General features: G+C 47.2%; 5 protein-coding genes across 5 annotated transcripts; 4 read left to right on the top strand and 1 right to left on the bottom strand.

Moving 5' to 3' along the window:
* Positions 1-485: 485 nt before the first annotated feature.
* F4817DRAFT_363098 (uncharacterized protein) lies at positions 486-3,246 on the top strand (the record flags this gene model as incomplete). The annotated part of the gene is made up of 11 exons (XM_049306608.1): positions 486-615; positions 679-732; positions 813-952; positions 1,074-1,103; positions 1,167-1,239; positions 1,297-1,333; positions 1,401-1,491; positions 1,550-1,586; positions 1,682-1,793; positions 1,871-1,941; positions 2,099-3,246. The coding sequence occupies 11 exons, from the start codon at positions 486-488 to the stop codon at positions 2,935-2,937; spliced, it is 1,614 nt and encodes a 537-aa protein (XP_049163935.1). The 3' UTR covers positions 2,938-3,246.
* Position 3,247: 1 nt separating this feature from the next.
* F4817DRAFT_7689 (glycosyl hydrolase catalytic core-domain-containing protein) lies at positions 3,248-5,335 on the bottom strand. The gene has a single exon (XM_049307874.1). The coding sequence runs from the start codon at positions 5,177-5,179 to the stop codon at positions 3,884-3,886; it is 1,296 nt and encodes a 431-aa protein (XP_049163934.1). The 5' UTR covers positions 5,180-5,335; the 3' UTR covers positions 3,248-3,883.
* A 3,569-nt stretch (positions 5,336-8,904) lies between these two features.
* F4817DRAFT_322513 (kinase-like domain-containing protein) lies at positions 8,905-10,500 on the top strand. The gene is made up of 2 exons (XM_049301401.1): positions 8,905-9,474; positions 9,529-10,500. Exons 1-2 carry the CDS (start codon positions 8,915-8,917, stop codon positions 10,313-10,315), a joined length of 1,347 nt encoding a protein of 448 aa, XP_049163933.1. The 5' UTR covers positions 8,905-8,914; the 3' UTR covers positions 10,316-10,500.
* A 1,500-nt stretch (positions 10,501-12,000) lies between these two features.
* F4817DRAFT_311079 (uncharacterized protein) lies at positions 12,001-12,330 on the top strand (the record flags this gene model as incomplete). The annotated part of the gene is made up of 2 exons (XM_049299950.1): positions 12,001-12,162; positions 12,226-12,330. 2 exons carry the CDS (start codon positions 12,001-12,003, stop codon positions 12,328-12,330), a joined length of 267 nt encoding a protein of 88 aa, XP_049163932.1.
* A 1,296-nt stretch (positions 12,331-13,626) lies between these two features.
* F4817DRAFT_311078 (uncharacterized protein) lies at positions 13,627-15,288 on the top strand (the record flags this gene model as incomplete). The annotated part of the gene is made up of 5 exons (XM_049299949.1): positions 13,627-13,755; positions 13,819-13,905; positions 13,965-14,099; positions 14,159-14,330; positions 14,576-15,288. The coding sequence occupies 5 exons, from the start codon at positions 13,627-13,629 to the stop codon at positions 15,286-15,288; spliced, it is 1,236 nt and encodes a 411-aa protein (XP_049163931.1).
* Between the last annotated feature and the right edge of the window lie 1,125 nt (positions 15,289-16,413).

Below are 16,413 nucleotides of genomic sequence, written 5' to 3'. Positions count from 1 at the left end.
CCTTGCCCCCGGGGATTCAAATACCCCTTACCGTGTTCCTCGCGCTTTCCTTCCAGGTAGTTTTCCTTGAGCTGTTAAGTGAGGTTTTAGGTTCGACCCCTATTGGCGCTATTGGTATCTCGCTTGGCAGATCATTTGTTTCCATCTGCACAACATACATACATATGTTTGACCGCGAAAGTTCATCCAAATGGGCACGCGCCAACTATAGCAGGCTTGGATCCTCAAGTTAAGATAAGCCGACAACCTTATTAACAGCGCTATGGCGGCCCTGGGGTCAACAGATTAAACTTTATGTGAGCTCAGTTGGCTCGGACTATGTCCTGCTTCTTTCATTTTGTGACTGGCTTCGGTAGGTCCAGTCATTACTTTGCTCGCTTTCCTCTCGTTTCCTTTCCTAATCATCCATTTTCGTTCGCTCCAGCTTTGAGATTCTCAATATAGGTAGTCTACTAGGTCGTGCTGTCGAGAATAAAACACTCGATATGGCTTCGCTTCTGCTATTTAGGGATGGCACGCCTTCGCTATCGGTTCCATCCCCTAGGCCGCTCGCTGGCACGGTTATTGCAGTGATCCTATCATTCGCTGCTATTACTATTCTATCATGCTTCATCAGTACGTGTGATATCTTATTCCATCTCGTACGGGAGGATATCCGTGTGCTAATAATAGATATAGCACAACGGGCGCTTGCCGTAAAGACATGGTCGCGTCTATCGCTTGTCACGTTATGTACGTCCAACTGCCTAGATCATCGCTCTACAGCCGAGCGTTATACGTGGATAGCTAATTTAGGACATTCATATCCCTAGTGGTCTTCGCAATTTATGTCGATTCCTGGGCCTTCGTGTTCGGGTCGAGTATTGTCGACTACGGCATAGGCGTCGACTCGAACTTAGGCGTCTGCTCGGCGGCCATTTTGCTGTGCTTGTTCTTCTATGTAACGACTAAAGTCTGTCCAATTCTTTCCCCTTCCTCTGCTCGTGTATTGACTTAACGCGAAACCAGATTGTGAGAATGGAACCCGTTCTTAATTGGAAAAATCCACTATGCTCACATTTCTATTTGGGCAGTTAATCTATATTTTCCAGGTCGAAAAAGCTGTATGTGCATGAATTGGTCTGCTTCTCCTGAATTAGATCTGGCATCTCACTAAAACGAATTAGTTTCTACTTCAGGGCGGCACGAAACGACGGGTCGAGTCTAAGCTCTACATTTTCAACTTGTTTGGTGTGCTCAGTAAGTTTATACCCATTGTCAGTTGACTAAGAACAAGGCTCGCTTACTCGTCAATAGCTATATTTGCGGTTATATGTATTTTGACTTTCATCTAGTAAGTCTGGAAAAGGAGCCTTGTAATGCATGAAGAATTTGTTACTCAACTGACCACCACTCAACAGCCGTACAGCGCAAATGAACAAGGGACAGTGTATCATTGGAATGGAGAAACAGGCTCTGATACCTCTCATAGCACTTGAGACTGTGGCAAATGTATGTTACACCAGTGTCCTCTTCATTCATAAACGATCAAGGCTAACGGACGAAATAGGTCTATATCATGGCGCTATTATTGAATCCGCTATGGAGTAAGACTTCTATATGATCCATATTCCATATTCATATGTCGGGTTTTCTTTGCGTATAAGCTGTCTTGGCTGACTCTTCTATCATCACTTGCTAGATATCTACTCGCTCAAGGGCGCCTCTAACGCACCGGCCAACCCCCCTGGTCTACGCTTGGCAGCAATACGGACCTTCGTTGGCGCTCTATTTACTACTACCTCAACTATAGTGTAAGTACTCCCTTCTATAGAGTCATAACTACTGTGCAAGTCCTGGGAACAAAAGCTAAGGGGAGTACCGCTTGAAGAAACCTTATAGTTCTTATGGTGCTCAACGGTGAGCCTGGTTGGATTTTCCTCGCGTGTTGTAATGCGGATAGTAAGTCAGCCCCTTCTTTCTCGCGATTATTATTTGCTATTCAAGCATGCTTCGACTCGTGCAGCGTAGAGCGGGCTGCATGTATCCCCTGGTCTACTTGTCCGCGAGAGATCAAGATAACAAACCTTGAGTAACCAGCCGACTAACCAGTTACCAGTCCTATTCTCTGCGTTGATTATCCAATGGGTCATATCACGCGACGATAATAATACCATCGCCTCCTCTTCCCCTACTTCCAACCCCCCCGACAGCCAAGCCACGTATCGTCCGCCCCCGCGCACACCATCGCTTCCTAGTCGGCGCAGCCAGAAACGCGCCATCTCGCTACCGTTGAAAACGACTAGTACCTCGCAGTACGAGCACATCTTCGGGGAAATCGAGCCCGAGACCGAGACCGACGTCGTGAGTGCGAGCAGCGTGTCTAAGCACAAGGCCGGGTCCTCGCGCTTCGATGAGGATAACGATGGTTTCCACACCCCTATCATCTACGACGGCCTAGAGGGCGATATCAGCGATGGAGCTAGGAACGAGAGAGCAACCAGCAGCATCTGGACAAGCCCACCACCACCACCATCTGCAGGAGCGGACGCAAGGGCGGACGGCCGAGATTCAGGCAAATCGCTTACTTCTACCCAAACCCCCACGCACGAAGGTCCCTCTGCTGTCTCGGCAGCGGTGGCCGCGGACCTGGAGCGGATACGCCGGTATCGGGGCCGGCGGACGAATTGGTCCTCCACTACCGCCACGACCTCCACGCCACCGCCGCCGCCGACGTCGACATCGATAACGTCAAGGTCGCACAGCCCCGCACCAGTACCACGAGCATCACGATCGCGGCCAGCGGCGCGCGGGAGCGGGAGCGGGAGCGTGCGCGAGTACTACATTAGCCAGCTGGACTTCGAAGAAGGAGGGGACGCGGGGTCGCGATGGCACGAGCTCATCCAAACCGAAGAAGAGGGGCGCGGGGAGAACGGCGAGAGGGTGGGTTGGATCTAATTAATTTGGAAACGCGAAAGACCAAAAAAAAAAATTGCAATCAGTCAGTCAGTCAGTCAGAGCGAAAGGAAAAAAGGGGGGAGTAGGCAAAAAGCATGTGATCTATGTGATGACCCGCGATACGCTCGCATAATTCGGAACCAAAAGCATATGCGGCATAATTGACAGAAAGAGAGGGGGAAAGTCGGTGCTTAGATCATGGTTGGCAACCTGCACCTATCTATAAGAATTTCGCATGACCTGGTTCCGTGTTTATATTATAGTCTCGGGGTTATATACGTTAGGTATGTTAGGTAGCTAAGGTTATGTATGGGTAGGTACCTAAGGTAGGTAGTTATAGTAATGTCTAGTGGTTCGCATATAAATCGCGCGGGTGAAGGGAACCCAACAGTAGAGAATCCTTCCTAGGTTATACCTATCTGGTTCCCCTATGAGTTTGGAATCACGTCACAATCTCCCCAACATTCTACTTGGACATCTCAATTGAAGAGATATTTTAATTAACGGTCTTAAACAATTCACTTAAGTTGAGGAATTCATTCGTTAGCAAAGCATAGCTTAATTGTTTAACCTAGACTATGAGGTAGCTAGAGTTGATTACAGCCATAAGATGCATCACACCTGCAAGACGACAATACAATTATGTTACTGCAAAACAATACTTGAATGAATTTCAATTCGTTGTTATTCGTATCTTCATGAATCTGCCTTGATCCTAAGATATCCTTTCGCGCATGTTTACAGCCTAGTAAAGCAAAGCAGATCCAGATGGATATCCAGCGGCTCAACCGGGTAAAAACCAGTCGAATTATGTACAAAGAAGTGAAATGCCGACGTTTTGTGTTCCCTCGCAATGCAAAATCCCTTACCCCTAAACCTAAACCTAAACCCCACCTAAAACAAAAGTGATAAAAGAATAGAAATGGTATCCCTCAGGGGAATCGTCTTAGATACCTGCGAAGATCCGGCCGAATGAGCTCAAGTCCGTTGGCGAAGACATGAGGCTGCCTTGGTTCACCATGAAATACGAGTACTTCTCGACGAAACCAAACTCGTCGCTGTCCAGTCCCTGGGTGACGGATCTCATGAATTCGTCGATGTCGCCATCCGTTGCCGCGAACTCGGTAACCCAAATAGGTTTGCCCTGGCAAGCGTCGTGAACCTTCTTGATGTGGTCCAGGAAGAGGTTCGCACCGTCATCACCTCCAGGTCCGTACCAATGGGCAGCGCAGAAGTCAACTTGGCATTGGCCGCCGCACGCGTTAAAGAACTGGTTAAGCCAGTCGATACCCATGCCCGGATTTTCGCTGCTGGAAATGGCCGGCGAGCTGATCTTGACCCTGCCAGCATACTTGTTCATGAATTGCTTGTGACCGTTCGCAGCATCCTGGGGAGACATGTTGGCCTGACTAGGGACATCAGGCTCGTTGAAGCTGAGGAGACTGTCGGATCCCGAGGCAATAGCAGCTTCGGCCTTCTCATCCCAGTTGTTAGAGTGGTCCGGCGCGGGAGACCAGAGCATAGGGTAGTAAGCAATCTTGGCTTGTAATCCACCGGAGTCAGATCCCCAGTTGTATGCCCATGAGATCTTATCAGTCTGGCCCACCATAGCGCTAACAAGGTTCGGGTCGTTGTACGCGGCACCTCGCTTGCTGACTGCGGGAGCAGGAGAAGGCGACGGGGAAGCAGGTGCTTCCGTTGACGCGGGTGGTTCGGGATCAGCTGGGGGCTTTGTCTCAGCCGGGGGAGGTGGAGGGGCCTCCGAAGAAGTTGGAGGGGGAGGAGGAGCCTCAGACGAACTCGGAGGAGGGGGAGGGTTCTCAGAAGAAGAGCTTGGGGCAGGAGGACTCTCCGCTGGAGGAGACTCAGGTGCAGGGCTCTCAACAGGGGAACTCTCCGGAGGTGGGTTCTCTGGAGCGGGAGTCTCAGGCGCAGGAGCCTCGGCAGATGTGCTCGATGGCGGTGGAGGGTTCTCGGGGGTAGGGTCTGCCGGAGCGGGGCTCTCGACCGAGGGAGCCTCAGCAGGAGCCTCGACGATTGGGGGAGACTCAACGACTGGCGCTTCAGTGGGTTTATGACCAGCAATGACAGTGTGGGTCACCCATTCAGTAACGACGACGACGTCAGTGTATGCGTATACGATCTCCTTCTTGGGGTGCTTGTGGCGATGAATAGGGCCAGCGCAGACCTCCTGGACTGAGGCTGCAGCGGCAAGCGCCAAAATGCTAAGCTTGGCGTGCATCTTGGGCGATCTTTGTGATCGTAGTGATTGTTGATGATGTGCTAGATGGTATTTTTGAAGTAGTCAATTTGACTATGTAAGTTATGCTCTGTATCCTTCTTTCAAGAATTGTTGCTACGATTTCCGTTGAAGGAGTGTTAAGGTGCCAGCAGTCCAGTCAAAGGAGGGAAGAGACGTATCAGATGATACTGTCAGAAATGAATGAAATTGTCGAAGGGGGTTTGTACGCGCTGCGTATTGGGGTGTACCGGCGACGAGACGGGAAGCAAGTCGTGCAGTCTATCAAAGACGCAGAAGGAATGATGCGAGTTTGATGAGAGATCAGTTGCACCCTTGGACAATAAATATTGGATGTAGTTGCGGCCGTGAGTGTGCGACGTTTGACGGAGGACAACACACAGAGGGTAACTATGTTGGTAGGCAACTATCAACTCAATGCCAGTCACAGCTAGGTGAGGCAAGTAGGTCGAGCTGGCGACCTTATAGAGGAAATGTACACGAAGGGAGAAATGAATGTACGGGGGTAAGAAAAAGAGCGGTGATTCTAACCGAGATGGAAAAAACGGTGCTGAGTGAGAAAAGAATGGATAAAGGGTCCGTGGATGGAGTTTTATGTTGCTGACGGCTGTGAGGAAGTAACACTGAGTGAGTGTAAGTGTGTACCTGCAGGTTCATCCAGCAATCGGGATGCCTGTGGGGCAAAGGGGGGGGAAGACAAGGAGCTCCTTCCACCTTTCTAGTGGCTAGACTCTCCTGGCCAGCCGCTAACTGGGGTAGTTAGCGTCTTTTTAGCTGCAGGAGATGCTATTTAGGGCCGGACGAAGCGCCAAGACTGGCAAGAATCGTACCAGGTATCGTCCTGTGCACTATAAAAGATCTCTTGGAAAGTCAATCCGATTAGCGCAAACCGATTCGAAGTTGACGGGTTTGTACCCAAGTACTAAGATACGAAGCACCTGTCCGCCAGTTCAGACGAAAAGTCAGCCAAACCCGCTGCTTCCTATTGGTTCTTTTGGGACGATATTGAATTGACAACTACCTAATGTACGTACATATAGGTACCTACCTGACATACATGTACCCACAATTCCTAATGCAGGTACGTCTCCTAGGCGGTTGGTTAGGTACATGTCACTCACTGCTAAAGGCTATTATAGTTGAACGGGCGCAACTTAGCAGCTTCTGATATAATGAATCAAACAAAATTCAAACACATTTCCTCCTTATTCCTAAGCATTCCCTTCCAGATTCACTTTATCGACAGCCTCATGCTTCATGCTAAATATACTTTATCAACCTTCTATGAAGGGAAGGTTCAGAGAGAAGGTGTTTAATGTTTCCTATTGTGCCATGTTTACGAGGGCTACCAAACAAATCTGCCAAGCGAAGGAAATCCACCAATCAAAAAATAGAGCCACCCGACTTTCGGTTAACTACAATAACAGGTCAGACGTCTTCTTACGTAGCGCATGCAGGTACCACTGCTAGAGCTGCAGGAACAAGGCACGCATACCTAGGTACCTAAACAGGCCGCTTAACACGAGGAGCGATAGGCTCATGGTGGGAGGAATTCAGGGGTTGTTAGAGATCCGTGTGTTAGTATAACCTTGTATTTTTCTAGTAAATTCAGCCTCAAAAGTACTCTATAATACAACCCAGCATCCCAGCAACAGTCATTCCTCCTGTCCAACTTCTTGATTCGTTCTTGAATTCGTCGCAAATACACAACCGTAGGAAGATGAATATTGTTACAAATACATTGTATCCCAGTTCACAACCTAGGTACATACTTCAAAACACTATCAACTATCATGTTACCGGTACCGAGTTCCTCTTCCCAAATTAACATGCCTTTTTAGTTAATCTACAGAACGGAAGGGAAAAAGGACAAACGGACTCGTCCACCAACAATACTGCGCGCTCTTTTCAACAAATACAGTGGCGGTCTCAAGTACAGGAAATGTATATACAGGATTAGTATTTTTCAACCCCGATTCGATACGATTCGATCCACATGTGAGCCGTGGGTGGTTGACCGAGAGGCTGCTTTTGCGCTCTTCCGCTCTTCTCCTCATCCCGGCGCCACAGTTTCTGATTATGCCTTGCTTCTCTTCGAGTTTAGCGTCTTACGTGGACACATGTTGTGTACCGGCCACCTGGTGATCTACGCAGGCCTTGTATATAATTGACGAGAGAGAATGAAGAAATGTTGCCCTACATACAAATGACGTGGTTTTGAGACGGGAGCGAAATTGCTCACCAAGTAATATCGCTACGACTAATTGCAGCACAGCGTTACAATGCGTTGCCGTACAACTCTGGCGGGAAACGGCATCAAAAGGTATTATTATGGGCTTCCATGCCCATATATTCCGCTCCCCAAGTTTCTGTGCCCCTTGTCCATTGTAACGGCACATCAAAGCTTGGCTTTTTCTCCCTTCGGATAGTAATCGGGCGATCTTTAATATTAATAGCCACCACGAACTGAGTCGAGCAACAATAGGCTATTGCGACGTCGACATAGTCCACAGCTGGACGCTTTTCAGCAAGGAAGTGTTTGTAGGTGGCTGGCTTCTCCCAGCGTCGAAACAAGCCTATCTACAAAGAAAAGAAGCTAAATTACTTTACGAGAGACATGTGGCTCGGTCTGGCAACCTATCAGATTTCAGGGACAATGGCCAAATTTGGCTGTGCTGACTGGGCAATTTGTTGATGCATGGGAGTGCAAACTGATGAAATTTCACGAAAATAATCCTCATCGAGCGCAAACCATGTGGAAGGCATTATTTAGACACGTCACTCAATAATAACTTGGTGACGGGCTACTTATTAGGTGGAGAGTCGAGAGCATATAGAACTAGGTACCTTCGTACTACCACCCGTCGAAGATGTATATAGACGCTGTTTGTTAGTGAGCTTATTCCTAAGCTGTTTGAATGGAGAGCAAATTAAATCAACGGGATTAGTTACAGCATCGGTTTATTTTGGTGAATAATTCGCGGGAGTATCCGAGTCGCATTATGAATATCAGTACCTACGTAGGTACTCTCAAACCTAAGGATTTAGATGATTATGTCTAAAATAGTTACTATGGCTTTCTAGCTACCATTGATCATATCATCATGGCAGTTTTTCATCCTGTGTCCGAGGCTGGAAGCTACATACGTACCTAGGTATTCAGTATATGCTGAAGGCTAGGTACATATCGCATGATAACAAAGCTTTATGTATTTCTTCCAATTTGTATAGTTAAACAATTGGTCATGGCAATTAAACAAAGCCTTTTAGGTGCACTGGCTTTGGCTTTCAAGTATTATTCCATAAGATCCTATCATAGGAACAATGAGCTGTTTTTAAGGAACCCTTTGTCAGTGCCATACGTACGGTCGATTCATTTGGTGGGTCGTTTGCTAATCAGGTAATTTGTCACAAACCTCAAGTAAGGTTGCCATTGTTTCTGTAGAAAAGAAGCTAAACAAGAACAATCATCTCCATAACGACCTTCTAATATAAAGCTCTAAAACAAAAAAAAACTTAAAATACTTAATTCATCTATTTCAAACCCAACTGCTTAAATTTTCCCTCTCCCTTTAAACTTCTCCATCACCTTTTCCGGGGTTAACATTCATCTCCGTTCATCAATCTAAGCAAGAGTCGGCCCCATATTAACTTCAAGATCACCGGTCCGTCAAGTCATACAAACGCTACCTATCAATTTCGGACCGCTCGATTCCGATGTCTTCCTATAGCGAACACTCGTGCTCGAGTTGCGACTCCGATGCCGAGTCGGTATCTTCATCGGTCCTCTACGTCGAGCAGGAACCATTCGTCACGTTTAGAAATCGAGTCCTTGACTTGGCTCTTCACAAAATCTGGCCCGATGCGACAGCGGATGAGATCACTATAGAGCGTATGATCGGAGGTGGATTTAATCGCATCATCGGCCTGTCTCGGCATACGGCTCAACAACCCGATAATGATATCCGATACATTCTGCGCATTCCCCGTGATGCAGATCAGCCATTAGACAGCCAAGTTGGTACTCTACGATTCTTACATGAACGCTGCAACATTCCGGCCCCAAAGGTCATTAGCTTCGACCACACAGACAACAATGAGCTCAATTCTAGATACATGATCCAGAATCGCATCCCGGGAGAAACCCTGCTATCATCTTATCCAAACCTTACCCATGAAGAGCGATGCAGGGTCGCACGGGAACTTGGTCATGTTTATTCCGAATTATTAGCCACCAAGAGTGCAACGTCCACTATTTTGGTGCCACCTGAAGAAGAGTAAGTATCCCCTGAATCAATGACACAATAGTGTATAGAGCTAACAATTACCAGAGATATTCGAGATCCTCCTATACCCCAAGATATCCGTAAGATGCTTTTCGATATCTTCGAGGGTCAGAAGGCTGCCGAGTTAGAAGCCCGGCCAGATTCCATCATCAGACCCGAACTTCTTGACCAATTCTGCGAGATGACCTCTGATTTGGCCGAAGAGGGTTGGTTTGAGGACTGCCAGATCTCTTTAGCACACTTAGACATGGAGCCGCGTAACATACTGGTGAATCCGACGTCTGATACTGAGCTACCGATCATCTCTGCAGTTCTAGACTGGGACAGCGCCATCTTCGCTCCTCAATTCATGTGCTGCACGCCTCCACTCTGGCTATGGGCGTGGTCAGATTACGAAGAGGAGGACGAGCGCACAGCAAATGACATACCACCCACACGGGAAGGACGCCAGCTGAAACAGCTCTTTGAGCAAGCAGCTGGTCCAAGATATATTCGGCTTGCTTATCTACCAGTTTATCGGTTTGCGAGACAGCTTGTTCGCTTCGCCGTCCAGGGCTTACTGTCCAATGAAGACTACAATGAAGCCAGAGAAATGCTACGAGAGTGGGAGGACTTTTTCTACGAAACTTGTTCTGATGAATCAAGCAATAATTCCGACAGTGAGGAGGACGAAAATTCAGACGCAGAAAATGAGGGCACTGCTGAGCAGGATGGGACGATTATCACCAAGGCAGCCGAGATTTACACTACTATACAAGACTATAGTACTACTACTTGGTCTGCTGAGGACGCCACTATACGGCAGGATGAAAGTACTACTGCTTGGCAATAGCAGAATATTCCAATCTGTTAATTCAAGCACTCTTGTTTAGGAAAATGAATATCTGGCAGTGTAGGATGAGAGCATTACTGGACTGGGAATATGGCGATCCACCAATGTGGATGGTGATGTATCCATAGAAGTTGTAATTTAGTGATCCGAAAATCCAAACAATGCAGACGGATATACACCCCTAATAATTACATTATATGGAATAAGTGCTATTTTGCTGTTGACATACAACTCTAAAAATACATATCGAGATCATATTGTTATATATTTTTTTATTTTTTATTTATTTTCCCCCCCAAGACCTATAACATTAGCTTAATGGAAAAGCCTGGGGTTAATATGACGATATTCTTCGGATACGCGTAACAGTGTAAGTTTTAATCATCTTAAGAAACCGTCTTAAATTCCTAATGATATTATAACCTTGATCGCCCTGAAATATATGCCAGGGACGGTGTATTTGCTGTACTTTATATGGGATAATAATTTTGCCTCATACAGGTAGGTTTCCTTTGATCATAACTAGCTCTTAGGTGTAGCTCTTACGTTCATCACCTTTTTATTAACTGAAGAGCTTTAATATACCTAGTAATCCACTATTCCTCGGCTTAAGCCTAATTTCTGGGTTCGGACCCTTTGATCAAGTGATATTCAATCTCGATAAGTTATTATATCTTCATCTACAAGGTACCTATCTTTCTAGAAGAGATCTACTCTATGGAAATGGAGACATTAATATGCAAGAGGTTCAGCTCCTGTTCAATAATAAAATACAATAATATTCTCAAGCACAAGTGTACAATTATCTGCTGAAATTTATGTATCCTTGCTTTCCTCATGATCACTATCTTCTATTCCCAACGGGCCGACCAGCTATATCACCCTTGAAAACCCATACTCATTTTATTCCCCCCACATTACAACAAATACGCTGGCGACTAGCTGTCATGATACTACCAGCTGCTGCTGCTAATGAGGTCTGCGTTACAGGCCTGACAATCCCCAGTATGAATCATAACGGTCAACAATTAGCGTACGTGGGGTACATTAGAAGCATGATCGTTTAAACATGAAGCCAGCAAAATAAAGGTCTTACTCATCTAGAAAGCTAGGAACAAAGGGTGTGTAGAAAACCATGAATTGCTATATAAAGCAGCTGTCAAGTGCTGCCACTCCAACTGCCCCTTTATTCCATTATTACATGACTCCTTAAATAACGACATCCAGGTCAGAACACGTACAGGATAAAGAAATTTCAACCATGTTTGCCAATGATGTGCCTTTCTACGAACAATTCCTTTCGAGGATATTTGTTATCATACAACTCATACAATCGACGTACTTGTGAACGAACCCATTGTTCCTTTCAAAGTACTCTGCTATGCCAATTATTTAACAATAGGTTGTGTATCCTTCTCACTGCAATGATTCTTAGAGAGATCATCATACAAGCCTTGGCTATAGTAACTTCACACAATACAGACCTGAGATACCGCAGAGAAGCTTATTCATTAGCCCCTTACGAAGTCTCCTTCGCCTCAACCGTCCTCACGCAGCCTACCTCGTCGTCATCACATCGACTGACCAGATCTTATACCACTAGCAAGGTACGGAGTAACTTATTGTTTATACACCTACTTACTACATTCCCTCATCTAACTTCATACGATTATTCAGTCTTCCCCATGCCGAAAGATTTCCGTAACAGTACCCGCCATCACTGCCCCTTGAGGAACGGGAGCAAGGGCAACTGCCGTCGTCTAAATGGCTACTGTTCAGCCCATCAGATCAAGTGTCTGATCCATACAACGGTCCACCTCCTGGGCGAACCCTGCCAGGATTGTGAGGTAAGTAATTCCTGCACACTGAACATCGTTTGAGTTATCGTACTAATATCCGGATTAATATAGAGCGCTGCCGAGGCGGCAGAGCGGAGGGCGGCAGAAGCTGACGCTCCCATGGATACAAAGGATGAGAAGCCATCCAAGAACAAGAACAAGAGAATAAAGAGGTAGTCTGGTTATAATGGCTGCCTTCCTTGTCTTTTTGCTATTTGGTTCAGTTGGATGGTCGAGTCGGCCCAATGGTTGTAATTAGGTTTTCAGGAATTACACCAAGATACCCAATAAACAAGACTCGATAAAACCGAACTAAACACATCGGTAGGAAATCCGGGTTTCGACTTCGGCAGGAGCCATGAGGTAAGGGTGATTGGCAGCAATCCTCTCTAACTTCTAGGTTTCACCGGTGTCGAATATCCTAGACGTGCCCTCTCCGGAGACCTATATAACACATACGCAGCGAAGACATTATACTAGTGACGGCTATATCCAAGATTGTAACTCGAGTATATGAGTATGCTTCAGCTTCTAAAAGTTTCTCGCCACCGTTCGCGATTGCTTAGATACTGAGAGCATAGCCCCTATCATAGATAGGAATTGTATTATAGCTAAGAAAAAAAATAAAAAATAAAAAAAAAAAGGTTTAACCCGCTTTTTCATTATTCAACTAGATTATTACATACGAATACTAAAATATTCGCAGAGCAGTGACCCGAGTGTGAGATATATTTATACGGGCTGTCGTAGAATTCAAATACCCCTCCCCTTCCCCCCTTTCTCTCTCTCTTTATTTGTACTATTTATGAGCGAATCTAGAGAGTTGCTCTCTTCTCGGCACACATCCATTGTTATAAGGGACTTATACGTTCTTATTGGATAAGATAAAACAAAATCCTTGCGGCTAACATATATTGCAGAACCTCACTAGCCTAATTCATTGCGTCGTCCATGCAATGCTTTATTGATTGCTACTACCTATTTACCAAATAGATAAAACTAACACAGCTAAAAGTGATGAGATTCAGTTTATTCAACAATAGTGGTTGAAGTGACCAATCACATATCATTATCCTAGTCTTTAGCTCTGAGCATCGCCACGATTTCAGACCACATGATTGGTTCGACGAACGAGCTGAGGCTTGTCCGCGTATGCTTGCCAAGCCAGCCATTCTCGACCTATCGACTTACCTCAACAAAAATCAAGATTCTTTGAAGTTCATCTTCATGAGATTGACACTCTTCCTGAGAAGTAATCATCTCATTTGAACTTTTCCCAAGTCCAGTCTATCCGATGGATAGGTATTCAATAGAGGCTAGATGGAACCGTCAAACCCAACTCAGCCTAGGATCCTCCCTCGTGTGAGCTTGGACAGTGGAGATGGCTTTAATTATACGTACTTTTTTCCAGACGATGACATCAGCTATCTCACCAGCGACGGTGCCCCTGGCTCTACCCTGGCGTTGGACGATATGTCAAGCGTTATGTCCCCGGCGACCGCGCTCACCAGGAGCAATTTGACTCAGAGACAAAGATATGAACGGCGAGGCCACACAAAGAGCCGGCGTGGGTGCTACAACTGCAAGAGACGGCGCATCAAGGTATTCGAGATTCGGGAGTTATGTATAACCATTGTAATTCAAAATACTAATATCAAGAAATAGTGTCAAGAAACACGCCCGGCTTGCGCGCATTGTACAAAGACGGGGTTGAAGTGCGAATATCCAGCAGTTCCACAAGTCATACACCAAGTATGAACCCCTTATAATTATTGTCTATCATATAAGAACCCTTACCAACAAACACAAAGCCACAGAATCAAGTCCCGCTATTCAGTCTACAAGATATGCGATTCTTCCAGCATTTCTTGCAGACGTGCTTCCCGCATCAACCTATAGGGAACGAAACCATATGGACTCATGAGATTCCATGTTTATCGCAGAATGTACATGCCGTAACGAAGTCAACCTTAAAGTTAGGATACTAATCGACTGGAAATGGTAGTACGAGTATCTCATGCACGCGATATTGGGCCTCGCGGCGTCGGATCTCATGTCGCAAGATCCTAGTCTAGTCACCTTCGCCATGTCGCACCGGCTGAAGGCGATCAGAGCGATTAAGAAGACGCTGAGCGAAGTCCCGAAATCGAATACTTTTGAAGAAGGAAACGCTCTTAGTAAGTAATCTACCGCCCTTTTTCCCCCGTCTCCCCTATTCTCCAACTGGGCAAGACTACCAACCCCTTAACCCCTTTTCACAATTATACAAGATGGCTTTTCCCTTTCCGAACCATCCTGGGACTAGAACATGCCATCAGACTCAACACTGAAATCCCCTTTACCATCCTACCTAAACTATCAATAAATCCACCAACCATCCTTCAACTTCTCCTTCTACTAACCAGCCTCCCCCCTCAACCAGTAGCAACCTGCTTCGCACTAACCTTCCAATCCGTAATCCTCGAGGACGGCATGGCCGAATTCATGACCTTCTGCCGCGGGATCATCCTAGTCTCGATCCAGATGTGGACGCGCAACACCAAGTTCCTCTTCCGCAACCTGCACGACAACGAGTCCGCCGCGCTCCTGCGCCCCTTCATGGAAGCACTAGCCCCCATCCGCCGGGACTGGGTCGACATGGCCGTCTCCAGCATCCGGGGCTTGGAACCCTTATGCGAGCGGCACGAGGTAGAAACCGAGTACTGCCGCCTCCTCCTGGATATGGCCTCGGCCCTAAGCGACTCCGCCTTCCGCGCCTACGAGCTCCTGTGCAAGCACTACGGGTGGTGGATCCAGCTGCCGCACGCGCAGTTCCAGCGGCTCGTCGACCCGGAGAACCAGACGTGCACGCTGCTAGCCGCGCACTGGATCGCGATCAAGCAGATCATGGCTCCGGTCACCGAGACCGAGCACCGGCTACGCGCACGCGAGCCGCGGCACCAAAATCACGACCAGGAAGGAAACAGCAGCAGCAGCAGCAAGAACAACGGCAGCATGAACCTAGGCATGGTCCGCTGGCTCAAGTACCTCAACCGCCAGGTCGACGCCGAACACCGGCGCCACAACGACTGGCCCGCGTGGGTCGAGGAGCAGCTCGACAGGGACCCGACCTTCTTCGGAAAGACGCTGCCTTGATTCAGACGACCTAATCTACAATCCACTACATAATCTACATACATACCTATAACAGACAAGCGGTGGGGCGTAAGGAGGAGGAGAAGGAGGAGGAGGATGAGGAGGAGTAATTCATCACATCGGCTTACTTGCTTACCCGACCCCAGGAGACAACGACGACGATAACATCACGACATTAACCACATAACCACACCATACTTAGGCAAAAGCCAACCAACCAACCCCACGCTTCTGCGATAACACCGACGATTAGCCTCCTTGGCTTCGCCTGATACCTACGGGCCGTCCCTTGACGATAGACCGAAGGAGCGGCTAGGATACGGCATTAGACCGGGAGTGATTCCTAGGATATTAAGCCGCCGGCGCCGGTGGCATGCAAGGACTTGCCTACAATACCTTAGGTACATATGCATGATAAGAATCAGGCTCAGGCTCAGGCTCAGGCTCCTCTTCTTACCGGGGATTTATCTCTACCTACCATGGATAGATAGATAGATAGATGCTCACTTAGCTAACCTACCCACCGACCTACCTATAATGTATATAGCCTCATCCCATCCCACCAGCAAGCGCAATCGGCGGCATCCGATCAATCCCTAACCGGGCCCGCCAAACGAACTAACTAACTAACGCACCGGCAATCCTGCCCTAAATAATCCCCGAGTCAAGTAATCCGTAATCCCCGTCATCCTATCCTATCCTATCCTATCCTATCCGGGAATATACACCCACCCACAAAAACACTTACTCACCTTGTCGGTTTCCGAGTGCTTATCTAATACATACCCTAACCACCGGGACTATCCGCTCGGTATTACTTTACATACTACCTAATGTATGTATTCCTTCCTTCGTTCCCAATCCTTCCGAATTTTCACTCTCTCTACATTATATTACGCCCATGCCGCTGCGCGGCACAGCTACCCATGCCCACTTGCTTACCCGAATCATCGGCCGAACCCCAGTTCCAGTCCTAGTTCCAGTTCCCGGCTTACGCTACAAGCCGTGTATCGCACACATACGTGCCTACATACGCAAGCCCTATCCCATCTTCTCTACCCTAGGTAATACATACATCCTTCCTTCGTGTGAAACCCGCAAGGCAAGGTTTCTCCCTCGGGGGTA

The sequence above is a fragment of the Daldinia loculata genome (assembly GCF_022478755.1).
Source record: "Daldinia loculata strain CBS 113971 unplaced genomic scaffold F4817scaffold_1, whole genome shotgun sequence".
NCBI lineage: Eukaryota > Fungi > Ascomycota > Sordariomycetes > Xylariales > Hypoxylaceae > Daldinia > Daldinia loculata.
The sequence above is the reverse complement of the archived record's forward strand: the minus strand, read 5'-3'. Positions and strand labels throughout refer to the sequence as shown.